The 14,798-nt window shown below is 40.1% G+C and overlaps 1 protein-coding gene across 5 annotated transcripts in view; it reads left to right on the top strand.

The window, feature by feature from the left end:
• Window positions 1-14,798, top strand: part of CFH (complement factor H) — a 95,646-nt gene that overhangs the window by 40,584 nt on the left and 40,264 nt on the right. The window contains exon 10 of one of the 5 annotated variants that reach the window (XM_003308660.5): window positions 8,724-8,972. The exons of the other annotated variants lie outside the window; for them this stretch is intronic. Within the exon in view, the coding sequence (XP_003308708.1) occupies window positions 8,724-8,737 (14 nt within the window). The 3' untranslated portion in view covers window positions 8,738-8,972. Of the gene's footprint in view, window positions 1-8,723; window positions 8,973-14,798 lie in introns of those variants that run through there. 5 annotated transcript variants of the gene reach the window in all.

The following is a 14,798-nucleotide window of genomic DNA, read 5'->3' as shown; positions in this document are numbered from 1 at the left end:
AGCTGACTGTAGAATCAACTACTTATTTTTTCTCTTTCTTTCCTTCCTTCCTTTTTCTTTTTCTTTCTTTCTTTCTTTCCTTCTCTTCCTTCTCTTTCTTTTTCTTTCTCTCTTTCATTCTTTTTTCTTTCTTCCTTTCTTTGTCTACGTTTCTCCTTCTTTTTCTTTTTTCTCTCTTTCTTTCTCTTTTCCTTCCTTTCTTTCTGTCTTTCTGTCTTTCTTTCTTTCTTTTTCTTTCCTTCTTTCTTTCTTCCTTCCCTCCCTCCCTTCCCTCCCTCCCTCTGTCCCCTCCCTCCCTCCCTCCCTTCCTTCCTTCCTTTTGTCCCAAGTTTGTCTGGCTCAAGTTATTCTTAAGAATGTTACTATTTTACTCTTCATGCTAGACCCTGTACTTTAGTCAGGTTATTTAGCTACTTTACGGTTGTCATATAATTAACAAGTCTTAGCTTCATCTTCAGATTGAGATATCAACGTTATATTTTCATGTACAGTCAATTGTCAGTGAATCACATTGTTTTTCAATTTAATAAAATCTGAATTCCTCATAACCATGTTGTGAAAATATGCAGAAAAAATTAAACATACTTGAGTGAGTACAGTAGATATATATTGGAGTGTATCCTGTATGAATGCAAACTGGCTGTAGTTTCCTTTAAAATAGTCATTTAAATAAAAAATTTGCCAGATAAATCACAGAATATCAATTTCTCTTGACTTGTAAAACTTGAATTACTAGTGCCATCTGAATGATTCTTCTGAAGATAGACAGAGTAGTCTCTACTTACCTGTGAGAGAAAAAAGCTGCACTAGTCCCTCTTATTCATGTGGGATATGTTCCAGGCTCCCCAGTAAATGCCCGAAATGATTAATAGTATAAAACCCAAGTAGACTATGTTTTTCCACCTGATAACTTGGAATACTACTAAGTGACTAACAGGCTGGTGTATACACTGTGCATACACTAGACGAAGGGAGGATTCATGCTCTGGGCGGGATGGAGCTGAATGGCATAGGATTTCATCAAAGACTACTAAGTGACTAACAGGCAGGTAGTATAAACTGTGGATGCACTAGACAAGAAAGTATTCAGGCTCTGGGGAGAATGGGGCTGAATGGCATAGGATTTCATCACACTACCCAGAACACCTTTTTTATGGCTAAGTATTATTCCATTGTATCATGTATCACGGTCTGTTAATCCATTCAGGTGTTGAAGGGCATTTGCATTGTTTTTGGCATTTGTGAATCATGCTGTTAAGAAAAATATTCATCTACAGTTTTATATAAACACAAATTTATTCCTCATGGATACATATCTAAGACTGGGTTTGTTAGATAAATGGTGTGTGTGTGTGTGTGTGTGTGTGTTTTATTATTATTATACTTTAAGTTCTGGGATATATGTGCAGAACGTGCAGGTTTGTTACATAAGTATACGTGTGCCATGGTGGTTTGCTGCACCCATCAACCCGTCATCTAGGTTGTAAGCCTTGCATGAATTAGCTCTTTGTCCTGATGCTCTGTCTCCCCTTTCCCCGCACACCCCAACAAGCCCCGGTGTGTGATGTTCCCCTCCCTATGTCCATGTGTTCTCATTGATCAACTCTCACTTATGAGTGAGAATACGTGGTGTTTTGTTTTCTGTTCCTGTGTTAGTTTGCTGAAGATGATGGTTTCCAGCTTCGTCCATATCCCTGCAAAGGACACGAACTCATTCAATTTATGGCTGCATAGTATTCCATGGTGTATATGTGCCACATTTTCTTTATCCAGTCTATCATTGATGGGCATTTGGGTTGGTTCCAAATCTTTGCTACTGCAAATGGTGCTGTGATAAACATATGTGTGCATGTGCCTTTATAGTAGAATGATTTATATTCCTTTGGGTATATACCCAGTAATGGGATTGCTGGGTCAAATGGTATCTCTGGTTCTCGATCTTTGAGGAGTTGCCACACTGTCTTCCACTATGGTTGAACTAATTTACACTCCCACCAACAGAGTAAAAGCTTTCCTATTTCTCCGCATCCTCACCAGCACCTGTGGTTTCCAGATGTTTTAATGATCGGCATTCTAACTGGCGTGAATTGGTTTCTCATTGTGGTTTTGATTTGCATTTCTCTAATGACCAGTGACAATAAGCTTGTTTTCATGTATTTGTTGACTGCATAAATGTCTTCTTTTGAGAAGTGTCTGTTCATATCCTTCACCTACTTTTTGATGGGTGTTTCTTTCTTATAAATTTGTTTCTTTCTTATAAATTTGTTTAAGTTCCTTGTAGATTCTTGATATTAGACCTCTGTCAGATGGATAGATTGCAAACATTTTCTCCCATTCTGTAGATTGCCTATTCACTCTGATGATAGTTTCTTTTGCTGTGCAGAAGCTCTTTAGTTTAATTAGATCCCATTTGTCAATTTTGGCTTTTGTTGCCATTGCTTTTGGTGTTTTAGTCATGAAGTCTTTGCCCATGCCTATGTCCTGAATAACCTACTGCCTAGGTTTTTTTCTATGGTTTTTATGGTTTTAGGTCTTACATTTAAGCCTTTAATACATCATGAGTTAATTTTTATATTAGGTGTAAGGGAAGGGTCCAGTTTCAGTTTTCTGCATATGGCTAGCCAATTTTCCCCGCACCATTTATTCAATAGGGAATCTTTTCTCTATTGCTTGTTTTTGTCAGGTTTGTTGAAGATCAAATGGTTGTAGATGTGTGGTGTTATTTCTGAGGCCTCTGTTCTATTCCATTGGCCTACATATCTGTTTTGGTACAAGTACCATGTTGTTTTGGTTACTGTAGTCTTGTAGTATAGTTTGAAATCAGGTAGCATGATGCCTCAGCTTTGTGCTTTTTGATTAGGATTGTCTTGGCTATATGGGACATTTTTTTGGTTTCATATGAAATTTAAAGTAGTTTTCTTAGTTCTGTGAAGAAAGATAATGATAGCTAGATGGGAATAGCATTGTATGTATCAACTACTTTGGGCAATATGGCCATTTTCATGATATTGATTCTTCCTATCCATGAGGATGGAATATTTTTCTATTTATTTGGGCCCTCTCTTATTTCCTTGAGCAGTGGTTTGTAGTTCTCCTTGAAGAGTTCCTTCGCATCCCTTGTAAGTTGTATTTCTACGTATTTTATTTTCTTTGTGGCAATTGTGAATGGGAGTTCGCTCATGATTTGGCTTTCTGTCTATTACTGATGTATAGGAATGCTTGTGATTTTTGCATATTGATTTTGCATCCTGAGACTTTCCTGAAGTTACTTATCAGCTTAAGGAGTTTCTGGGTTGAGACGATGGGGTTTTCTAAATATACCATCATGTCATCTGCAAAAAGAGACAATTTGACTTCCTCTCTTCCTATTTGAATACTCTTTATTTCTTTCTCTTGCCTGATTGTCTGGTCCAAAACTCCCAATACTATGTCCATCCTAGACAGATCAACGAGACAGAAAATTAACAAGGATATTCCCAATTTGAACTCAACTCTGGACCAACTGGACCTAATAGACATCTACAGAACTCTCCACCAGAAGTCAACAGAATATACGTTCTTCTTGGCACCACATAGCACTTATTCTAAAATCGACCATATAATTGGAAGTAAAACACTCCCCAGCAAACGCAAAAGAACAAAAACCACAACAAACAGTCTCTCAGACCACAGTGCAATCAAATTAGAAATCAGGATTAAGAAACTCATTCAAAACTACACAACTACATGGAAACTGAACAACCTGCTACTGAATGACTACTGAGTAAATATTGAAAGTAAGGCAGAAGTAAATAAGATCCTTGAAACCAATGAGAAGACAGACACAATGTACCAGAATATCTGGGACACAGTTAAAGCAGTGTTTAGAGGAAAATTTATAGCACTAAATGCCCACATCAGAAAGTGGGAAAGATCTAAAATTGACACCCTAACACCTCAATTAAAAGAAATAGAGCTTGATGGGGATGGCATTGAATCTATAAATTACCTTTGGCAGCATGCCATCCCCATCAAGCTACCAATGACTTTCTTTACAGAATTGGAAAAAACTACTTTAAAGTTTATATGGAACCAAAAAAGAGCCCGCATTGCCAAGTCAATCCTAAGACAAAAGAACAAAGCTGGAGGCATCACGCTACCTGACTTCAAACTATACTACAAGCCCACAGTAACAAAAACAGCATGGTACTGGTACCATAACAGAGATACAGACCAATGGAACAGAACAGAGCCTTCAGAAATAATGCCACATATCCACAACCATCTGATCTTTGACAAACCTGAGAAAAACAAGAAATGGGAAAAGGATTTCCTATTTAATAAATGGTGCTGGGAAAACTGGCTAGCCATATGTAGAAAGCTGAAACTGGATCCCTTCATTACACCTTATACTAAAATTAATTCAAGATGGATTAAAGACTTAAATGTTAGATCTAAAACCATAAAAACCCTAGAAGAAAACCTAGGCATTACCATTCAGGACATAGGCATGGACAAGGACTTCATGTCTAAAACACCAAAAGCAATGGCAACACAAGCCAAAACTGACAAATGGGATCTAATTAAACTAAAGAGCTTCTGCACAGCAAAAGAAACTACCATCAGAGTGAACAGGCAACCTACAGAATGGAAGAAAATTTTTGCAATCTACTCATCTGACAAAGGGCTAATATCCAGAATCTACAATGAACTCAAACAAATTTACAAGAAAAAAACAAACAACCCCATCAAAAAGTGGGTGAAGGATATGAACAGACACTTCTCAAAAGAAGACATTTATGCAGCCAAAAGACACATGAAAAAATGCTCAGCATCACTGGTCATTAGAGAAATGCAAATCAAAACCACAATGAGATACCATCTCACACCAGTTAGAATGGCGATCATTAAAAAGTCAGGAAACAACAGGTGCTGGAGAGGATGTGGAGAAATAGGTACACTTTTACACTGTTGGTGGAACCGTAAACTAGTTCAACCATTGTGGAAGTCATTGTCTAGATCCTCAGGGATCCATAGCTAGAAATACCATTTGACCTAGCCATCCCATTACTGGGTATATACCCAAAGGATCATAAATCATGCTGCTATAAAGACACATGTACACGTATGTTTATTGCGGCACTATTCACAATAGCAAAGACTTGGAACCAACCCAAATGTCCAACAATGATAGACTGGATTAAGAAAATGTGGCACATATACACCATAGAATACTATGCAGCCATAAAAAAGGAAGAGTTCATGTCCTTTGTAAGGACATGGATGAAGCTGGAAAACCATCATTCTCAGCAAACTATGGCAATGACAAAAAACCAAGCATTGCATGCTCTCACTCATAGGTGGGAATTGAACAATGAGAACACATGGACACAGGAAGGGGAACATCACACACCGGGGCCTGTTGTGGGGTGGGGGGAGGGGGGAGGGATAGCAGTAGGAGATATACCTAATGTTAAATGAAGAGTTAATGGGTGCAGCACACCACCATGGCACATGTATACATATGTAACTAACCTGCACGTAGTGCACATGTAACCTAAAACTTAAAGTATAATAATAATAAAAAAAGAATTAGAGAAGCAAGAGCAAACAAATTCAAAAGCCAGCAGAAGACAAGAAATAACTAAGATCAGAGCAGACCTGGAGATAGAGACATGAAAACTCTTCAAAAAATCAATGCACCCAGGAGCTGGTTTTTTGAAAAGATTAATAAAGTACACTACTAGCCATACTAATAAAGAAGAAAGGATAGAAGAATCAAATAGACACAATAAAAATGATAAAGAGGGTATCACCACTGATCCCAGAGAAATACAAACTACCATCAGAGAATACTATAAACACCTCTACACAAATAAAGTAGAAAATCTGGAAGAAATGGATAAATTCCTGGACACATATACGCTCCCAACACTAAAGCAGAAGAAAGAAGTCAAAACCCTGAATAGGCCAAACACAAGTTCTGAAATTGTGGTAGTAATTAATAGCCTGCCAACCAAAAATAGCCCAGGACCAGATGGATTTACAGCCAAATTCTACCAGAGGTACCAAGAGGTGTTGGTACCATTCCTTTGGAAACTATTTCAAACAATAGAAAAAGAAGGTCTCCTCCTTAACTCATTTTATGGAGCCAGCATCATCCTGATACCAAAACCTGGCAGAGACACAACAGAAAAAGAAAATTTCAGTCTAATATCCCTGATGAACATCAATGCGAAAATCCTCAATAAAATACTGGCAAAGCAAATCCAGCAGCATATCTAAAAGCTTATTCACCATGAGCAAGTCGCCATTATCTCTGTGATGCAAGGCTGTTTCAACGTATACAAATCAATAAATGTAATGACAAAAAACACATAATTAACTCAATCGATGCAGAAAAGGCCTTCAATAAAATTCAACACCCCTTCATGGTAAAAACACTCAATAAACTAGGTATTGATGGAACATATCTCAAAATTATAAGAGCTATTTTTTAAAAACCCATAGCAAATATCATACTAAATATGTGTTCATTTTTATAAGAAATAGACAAACTGTTTTCCTGAGCGATCATACATTGTACCTTCACATACTCAGTGTATGTGAGTTCCAGTTGTTTCGCAACCTTGCCAGCCTTTGAGATAGTGTGTTTTTTTTCCATTAAATTATCCATTCTAATATGTGTGTGATGGTATTGCATTCCCTAGTGACTAATGCTGCTTAGCATCTTCTTTATACTTATTTACCACCTATGTACCTCCTTTGGTGAACACTGTCTAAATTTTGCCCACTTTCCATTGAGTTGTTTCTTCCATTACGGAATTTTGAGACTACATGATATATTGTGGCTACAAGCCCTTCACTGAGTAAATATTTTGCAAATATTTTTCTTGCATCTGTAGCTTTACTTTTCTCTCTAATAGTCTCTTTTCATGGGCAAAAGTATGTAATTTTGATGTATCACATTTTTCATTTATAGATTACGCTCTTTGTGTCATCTAAAATTTCCTTGCCTAAACCAAGGCCATATACAGTTCTAGAAGTTAACATTTTACACTTAGTTATAGGAGTTAATTTTTGTATGAGGTATGAGGAATATGTAGAGGGTTATTATTTTGCATTTGGATGCGTTACTGTTCCAGTATCACTTGTTTAAAAGACTATGTTTTCTTTACTGAATTGCCTTTGCTCCTTTTTTAAATTGAAAACATCCTCAAAAAATTTGTAAAAACAGTTAAGGAGGAAAAAGTAAAATTCAACTAGGCTTGTAGGACAGTCAATGGTAATCATTAGGCTAGCTTTCCATTGACCCACTTCCTTATAGCTGGTCACCGATTACTAGTCCAGGATAACATAATCTTTGTCACTAGAATCTTTGTTCTTTTTCTGTTCTTTAGATAAAATTTAAGACAATATGAGATGACAAACTTTCCATTTGAGTTTCTCCTTTAGGTTCTGCATACTAACAAAACTACTGATGCCAGCCATTCTGAAAGGCTTGGCAAGAAACTCAACTTAGGGAAGAATGTACTTTCCATATCCTGATGATTTCAGCCCCCTTACCCGAATCAATTGATGACCTCAATTTTCCAGCCACTCCCCCTTCAAAGATTCTTGCCCAGAAAGCTTCAGTGAAATGGGTTTGAGTCTTGAGAATTCTTCTCATGTCCTTGTTTGGTGACCTTGCAATTGGTAAACTCTCTGTTGCAAACTTCACTGTCTTGGTATATTCTGTTGCTGCACAGCAGGCATACAAACCTTACAATCTTATAAAAATTCATGGCAAGCACCCGGACATGATGGCTCACACCTGTAATCCCAGCACTTTAGGAGGCAAAGGAGGGCAGATTACTTGAGGTCAGGAGTTCAAGACCAGGCTGGCCAACATGGTGAAACCCTGTCTCTACTAGAAATACAAAAGTTGCCCAGGCATGGTGGCACATGCCTGTAATCCCAGCTACTTGGGAGGCTGAGGCTGGAGAATCACTTGAACCTGGGAGGCAGAGGTTGCAGTGAGCCAAGATCGTGCCACTGCACCCCATCCTGGGAGACAGATTGAGATTCCGTCTCAAAAAAAAAAAAAAAAAAAAAAAAAGAAAAGAAAAAATCATGGCAAGCCACTCTCCTTGCAGTCATTTACCTACAGTCCAGTGCCCCCATGCCACTGGGGCTGACCCAGAGAGAAGCTCAAGAAGCTGCTTAGTTATGATGAACTAAGGGCCTTAGCTGGGGCCTTCTGTGTTGGCAGGGCAGTGCTGACTTTCAGCACATAACCTTGTCTGCAGCAGAGAAACCATTTCTGGTCTCAGAAGAAGTCTTAGGTGAGTTTTCTCAGAGCAGCTGGCACCCCATTTCCTTCTGTGTGTGTGTGCCTGTTTTCATCTTAGAGGTCTTGTGGCCTCTTTTGAGGTCCTGTTGACACTCCCTAAGTCTAGGTAGGAACTTATTTGAGGAGATCTCCCTTCAGATGGAAAAAGACTAGAGGGCATTGCTTGGGAGAAATGGTCTTGGATTTTGGAATCTGAAACTTTATATGGAAAGGTCTTTTGTTTGTCTTTGTCTTGTTATATGTATTTATGTTTGTGGAGGGGATCCCTGAAGAAATTACTAGTGGAAGAAATTACTGACTCAGGGAACTCTTCTTGTTTGGTCAGTCACATTCAGTTAGTCCTGAAGGAGTTGCTAGTGGAATCTCAGCAAGCCTAACTCAGGGTAATCATCTGCTCTTCAATCTTTCCCAGGCTTTACCCTCTGAACTTCTGATCGAAATTCATCCCTCTCCAGCTTGAGTGGATCAAAGATGACAAGGGCCAATGGAACCAAGTTTGAGTCTTGCCAGGTCAATACTTGGGTCCTGAGTATGGTGACTAGTATCTGTTTTGTTATGTGTGTATTATTCCAGCCAGAATGGGAAATGCTAATTCAGCTCCTCCAGGCAGCCCAATGGGGCTGGTGGCTTTGAGATTATTAAACTCTTTCTCTGCTGCAAACCCCGCTGTCTCAGTGTATTGTTCTGTTGCTGTGCAGCAGGCATACAAATCTGACAATCTCGTAACTATCTGTGGCAAGCCAGGTCGAGGTCACTCTCTTTGAGGGCATTTACTCACTGCCTAGTGCCCCCTTTCCACTGGGGCAGACCCAGAGACAAGCCCTAGCAGCTTACTTAGCTCTCATGAACTAAGGGCTGTCCCTTAGTTCTCCCAAAGTAACCCACAATGCAACCCTGATGGGCTGCATCTTCCAAAATTGAAAGGCCTTTGTCTATCATTCCATGAAACAAAAAAAGATTATCTTACTTTTTAACATGGCTTAACCTTAATACCCACTGGATTTCGGAGAACAGTGGCCACTGCATTGTTCTCATGCTTACAGTACGATCCTGTAGCTAGATTTGTTTTGTAAGAAGGAAGAGGAATGAGATGAAATACCCTATGTTTAATGTTTTATGCTGCTTTGGAAAAGTACAACAATGTAGAAAAAGGTAAAATCATGATAAAGCAAGAAATTAAAAACTGTTTCGACTGATTTACAAGAAAAAGATGATGCTATGATGGTTCAGTTAAAGGAACCTATGATTCACCCCCCTCCACTTTATGGGGGAGCTGCAGCAGCACTACTGGCGCCTCTCCAGAGTCCCCACCACCAAAAAGTCACAAATCCGGGGCAACAGGTATGATCTCCACTTCTTATAAACCAACAGGGGACTCCATTTAGGCAGGGTGTCACTTCTTATACCCAACAGGGAACTCCATTTAGCCGGGGAGTCACTCTGGTTCTGAGAGGCAGTTTCCCCATAACAACTGCTTACAGGAGGTGTTGCTGCCACAGGCCAGCCTATAGGATTTATCTTGGTTTATTCTCTGTTCTCCACTTCCAACCTACTTAATTAGAAAAATAATATGCCTATTTATTCAGAAGATCTAAAGCTTATGGAAGGAACAGGATTGAAAAGAAAAAACATCCAAAGCATATGAAGAATCTATTCTCCTCTGTATTTGCCACACAGAACCCTACCTGAGCAGGCACCCCCAATTTGCTCAATATTTGGTTGACTTCAGAGAAACAAAGAATGGTTTTAGAAAAAGCTAAGGAAAAGGCTGATCTTATTCACACTGACTCTCCCAGTAATCCAGTAAGGGCAGCTGCTCAGATTGCAGTTCCCACCTCTGACCTGGGATGGAATATAAACACTGGAGATAGATCTAACCTTGAACACTATCAAAACTGCATTTTGATCAGCCTCTGCAAGGGAGTGCCCAAGCAAAGGAGTCTCAATAAGGTCCAGGATGGTCAAGCAGAAGCCTAATGAGGGTTGCTTTGGAATTCTTAGAACAAGTCTTTGAAGCTTTCAGAGAATAAATGGATATTGACCCAGAAGCCCCAGAAAATTTGATGATAGCTAACATGATGTTTATCCAACAAAGTGCCCCAGATATTCAGAGAAAGTTGCAAAACGTAGCTGAGGCATTGGACATGTTTTTGTCTCAATTAGTGAAGATTGTTTTTAATGTATTTACTGATCACAAGTTTAAAGAGTGGAAAATAAAACACAAGGAATAATGAAAATGGCAAGCTGACTTGTTATCTGTGGCTCTGACCCTAGTAGTCCCTGGACCACAACAAGGGCCGTCATCAGACACTCCATCTATGGTAGAACCACCTGGGCCCCCAAAAGCCAATAAAAACGGACATCCCATTGCAGGTCCCAACCAGTGTGCTTACTGCAACAGGGGGGACACTGAATGGAAAATTTCTCATGCCTTACAAAGCCTGATGTTAAACAGTCAGCCTTCTGCCCACCAAATGCCTGGGATAGCTGGGGAGCTTGAGAGAGATACTAAAGAAAAAGACCAGAAATGGTAGCACCCAGGGGCTTCTCCTGACCCAGACAACACCCTCCATATTTCCCACATGGGGCTTGAGATCCTGATGATGGTGAGAAATCAGCTTCTGGGCTTTCTAGTAGACATGGTGCCATCTATTTGGTGTTAAATATCTGGTGGTCTAAACTTTCCTCAGAAATAATGAAGGTGACTGAAATCTCAGAAAAAATGCTGATGAGATCATTCCTCCAAATTTTGGATTGTCAGCTAGAGTAAGATCATTTAAAGCACAGTTTTTTTGCTGGGCGCGGTGGCTCACTCCTGTAATGCCAGCACCTTGGGAGGCTGAGATGGGCAGATCACAAAGTCAGGAGATCGAGACCATCCTGGCTAACACAGTGAAACCCCGTCTCTGCTAAAAATACAAAAAATTAGCCGGGCATGGTGGTGGGCACCTGTAGTCCCAGCTACTCAGGAGGCTGAGGCAGAAGAACGGCATGAATCGGGGAGGCAGAGCTTGCAAGTGAGCCAAGATCATGCCACTGCACTCCAGCCTGGGGGACAGAGCAAGACTCTGTCAAAAAAAAAAAAAAAAAAAAAAAGACAGAGTTTTCCTATACATCCTTGAATGTCCTATACCTTTCTTGGGGAAAGTCTTCCTTTTTTGTTGTTGTTTTGTTTTGTTTTGTTTTGAGACAGAGTCTTGCCCTATCGCCCAGGCTGGAGTGTGGTGGCACGATCATGGCTCACTGCAACCTCTGGCTCACTGAAACCTCCACCTCACGAGCTAAAGCAATTTTCCTGTCTCAGCCTCCTGAGTAGCTTGGATTACAGGCGTGTGCCACCACGGCCAGCTAATTTTTATATTTTTAGTAGAGACAGGGTTTCACCATGTTGGCCTGGCTCGTCTTAAATTCCTGACATCAGGTAATCTGCCCTCCTTGGCCTCCCAAAGTGCTGGGAGCTGGGATTACAGGTGTGAGCCACTGCTCCCGTCCTGTTAGGGCAGTACTCTTAACCAAACTAAATGCTAAGATTACTTTTTCTCTGAGATGATTGGACATCCAGGTGCCTTCAGACCAAGCGTGTGCTCTGCAGGCCATATTATTACAACTGGAGATCCTTGAAAGTGCCCGCACCCCTGAAGAGATACTCCAAAAGGTTAGTCCGGAAACATGGGCAGATGGGAGGCCAGGGAAAACAAAAACTGCATCTTCAGTACAAGTCAAGTTTTGTGCAGGAGTGGCGCTGCCAAATCTAAAGCAGCATCCTTTGAGAGAAAAGGCAGAGCAATGCATTTAGCCTCTGCTAATGGCCTTCCTGCAATACAGGAAGAATTCCTCGTTTCTCATGTAACATACCTGTCTTGCCAGGACAAAAACATGGAACTGAGGATTATTGGTTTGTACAGGATTTGAGGGCTACTAGGCAAATTTTCAAAGCCATTTATCTGGTGATACCTGATGCTTATACATTATTCATGACTTTAACCAGTGAGTTGTACTGGTGTTCAGTCTTGAATCTGAAGGATGCCTTCATCTGTATTCCCCTGAGTCCAGAGTCCCGTGAAGTGTTTGCCTTTGAATAGGATGACTCTGACACTAAAGCTAAATGATAGTATTGCTGGATGATGCTCCATCAAGGCTTCAAAAACTCACTAACCGTCTGGGGGAAATACATGCTAAGGAGTTTTGGGACCTCCAATTGAAAAATGAGACTTTGCTTATATATGTTGATGGCATATTAGAAGCCAGCACAACTATGCCAAATTGACCAGAATATTATACTGGCTTTACATTTTTTTTTTGTCTGGATGGGGATCCAAAGTATCCAAGAAAAAAATCACAAATATTGAAACACTCAATTATATATTTTAGGTTTGAATTTTCTCAGGAGCAGAGTAAACTGCTTCCGGACTGGAGAGAAGCTCTTGTCAGGGTGGCCAGACTCAGGACATGGCAGCGGCTGTGAGGGGTTTTTAGGTATGGCTGAATGTTGCCATATTTCATTTTCTTATTTTGGGCTTATAGCAAAATGTCTCTATGAAGCCCTAAGACCAGACACTTGACTTCTAGAATGGACAAGGAATGTCAAAAGGCCTTTCTAACCATTAAGTAAAAATTACTAATGGATCTGGCTACTGAGATCCCCTGAACTAAGAAAGCCATTTGATTTGTTCATACATGAGAGAGAAGGGATGGGTTTAGGAGTAGTAACCCAAGACTTGGGCAATATCATGAGGCCTGTAGCCTACTTTTCAAAACAGCTGGACATTGTTATGATGGGTTGGACTTCTTATCTCTGAGCCACTGGCACCACTTGTGATCTTCTCCAGGAGGCAGAAGAGTTCACTTTGGGTTAACCTAGCACTGTACATACCCCACACTGTGTATGCTATTTGTTGGAACAGAAGTGGAGCTACTGACTTACCTCTAGAAGACTGAATAAGTATCAGGTCATCCTCGTGGATAATCCTAGTGTTACTTTGAGAGCTGTTTCTACTTTAAATCCTGCTAAATAAACCTATACATGATTGCATATAAATTACTGAGCAAGTGTGTTCTATTCAACCAGACATGACCAAAATTCCCTTTAAAAACCTGGACTTAAAAATATTCACTGAGGAAAGCAGCTTTATGCACCACGGACAACAGAAGACTGAGTATGCCATTGTAACCCTGTGACAGATCCTAGATGCAGAGACACTCCCTCTGGGTTCATCGGCACAGAAGGCAGAACTTAGAGTCCTAATCAGGGCATCCCAACTAGGTAAAGACTCCTGAGTCACCGATTACTCTCATTCCAGGTATGTTTTTATTGTTGTCCATGCTCATGGGGCCGTTTGGAAAGAAAGCGGGCTCTTAACCTTTGATGATTAAAAAAGAAAAACAATTAAGCATGCTAAAGAAATCTTAGCCTGACTAAAGGCAGTCTTGGTACCCAAGAAAGTAGCTATAATACACTACCATGGACATCAGTGGATGGACAATTTGGTAGCAAGAAAAAAAAAAATCACTAGGCAGAGCAGGCCACTAAAGGGGTGAACAGAGAAAAAAGTGCCCAAAGCCTTCCTAATGCCATTAATCCCTGAAATAAACTTCAGCCTAAAATCCCTACCTAATGGAAGAAGATGTAAAGAGAGAATTCGATTGAGGCTTTGACTCCAATCAAAGAACTCAAAATGAGTGGATATGTGACACGGAAGAAAAGGTTCTGGTGCCCAAGTATCTTGTGACAGATATCATCAAACACATACATGATACCACACAGTATGGCAGGCATGCCACCCTTCAATTGATCCAGGACTACGTCTTTGGGACACACTTAAAGAAGACTATCCAAAAAATAATTTTAAAATACCTACTTGGTGCCCAGAACAATCTTAAGACTGGTCCTCCACCCCCAGTACCAAGGATTCAAGCAAGAGGTGCAGGGCTATTAGAGGACTGGCAAATTGATTTTACCGTGATGCCAAGGGTAGCAGGAAATTTTAAATACTTGCTTGTATTTTTAGATACATTTTCAAGATAAACAAAATCATTCCGCTGCAAGACCAAGAGAATGTCTGAGGTTATGAGAGCCTTGGTAGAGAAGATTACCCTCAGGTTTAGGTGGCCTGTCTCCATCCAGTGTGACCATAGTGCAATTTCTGTAGCCTAGGACACCATATATTTCAGGCCCTCAGCATAATCTGGAATCTTCATACAGCCTGCAGACTGAAGTCTACTGAAAAAACTCGAAAGATAAATCATACTATATAAAACAAAACAAATTTTAGCTAAGATTTGCCAAGAAACTAACAACCTGGAATAACATTCTGTCCATTGCCCTGCTCAGAGTAAGGGTGGTCCCTAAAAGTGGGCTTAAATTAAGCCCTTTAAAAATTTTACATGGGAGATCATTCTTCCGTTACCTTCTCAGACTAAGGAATGTCAATAACGTACACATAAATAAATTAGATATTATCAAATATACACAATCTTTAGGTTGTAC

The sequence above is a fragment of the Pan troglodytes genome, chromosome 1 (assembly GCF_028858775.2).
Source record: "Pan troglodytes isolate AG18354 chromosome 1, NHGRI_mPanTro3-v2.0_pri, whole genome shotgun sequence".
Classification (NCBI taxonomy): domain Eukaryota; kingdom Metazoa; phylum Chordata; class Mammalia; order Primates; family Hominidae; genus Pan; species Pan troglodytes.
The sequence above is the reverse complement of the archived record's forward strand: the minus strand, read 5'-3'. Positions and strand labels throughout refer to the sequence as shown.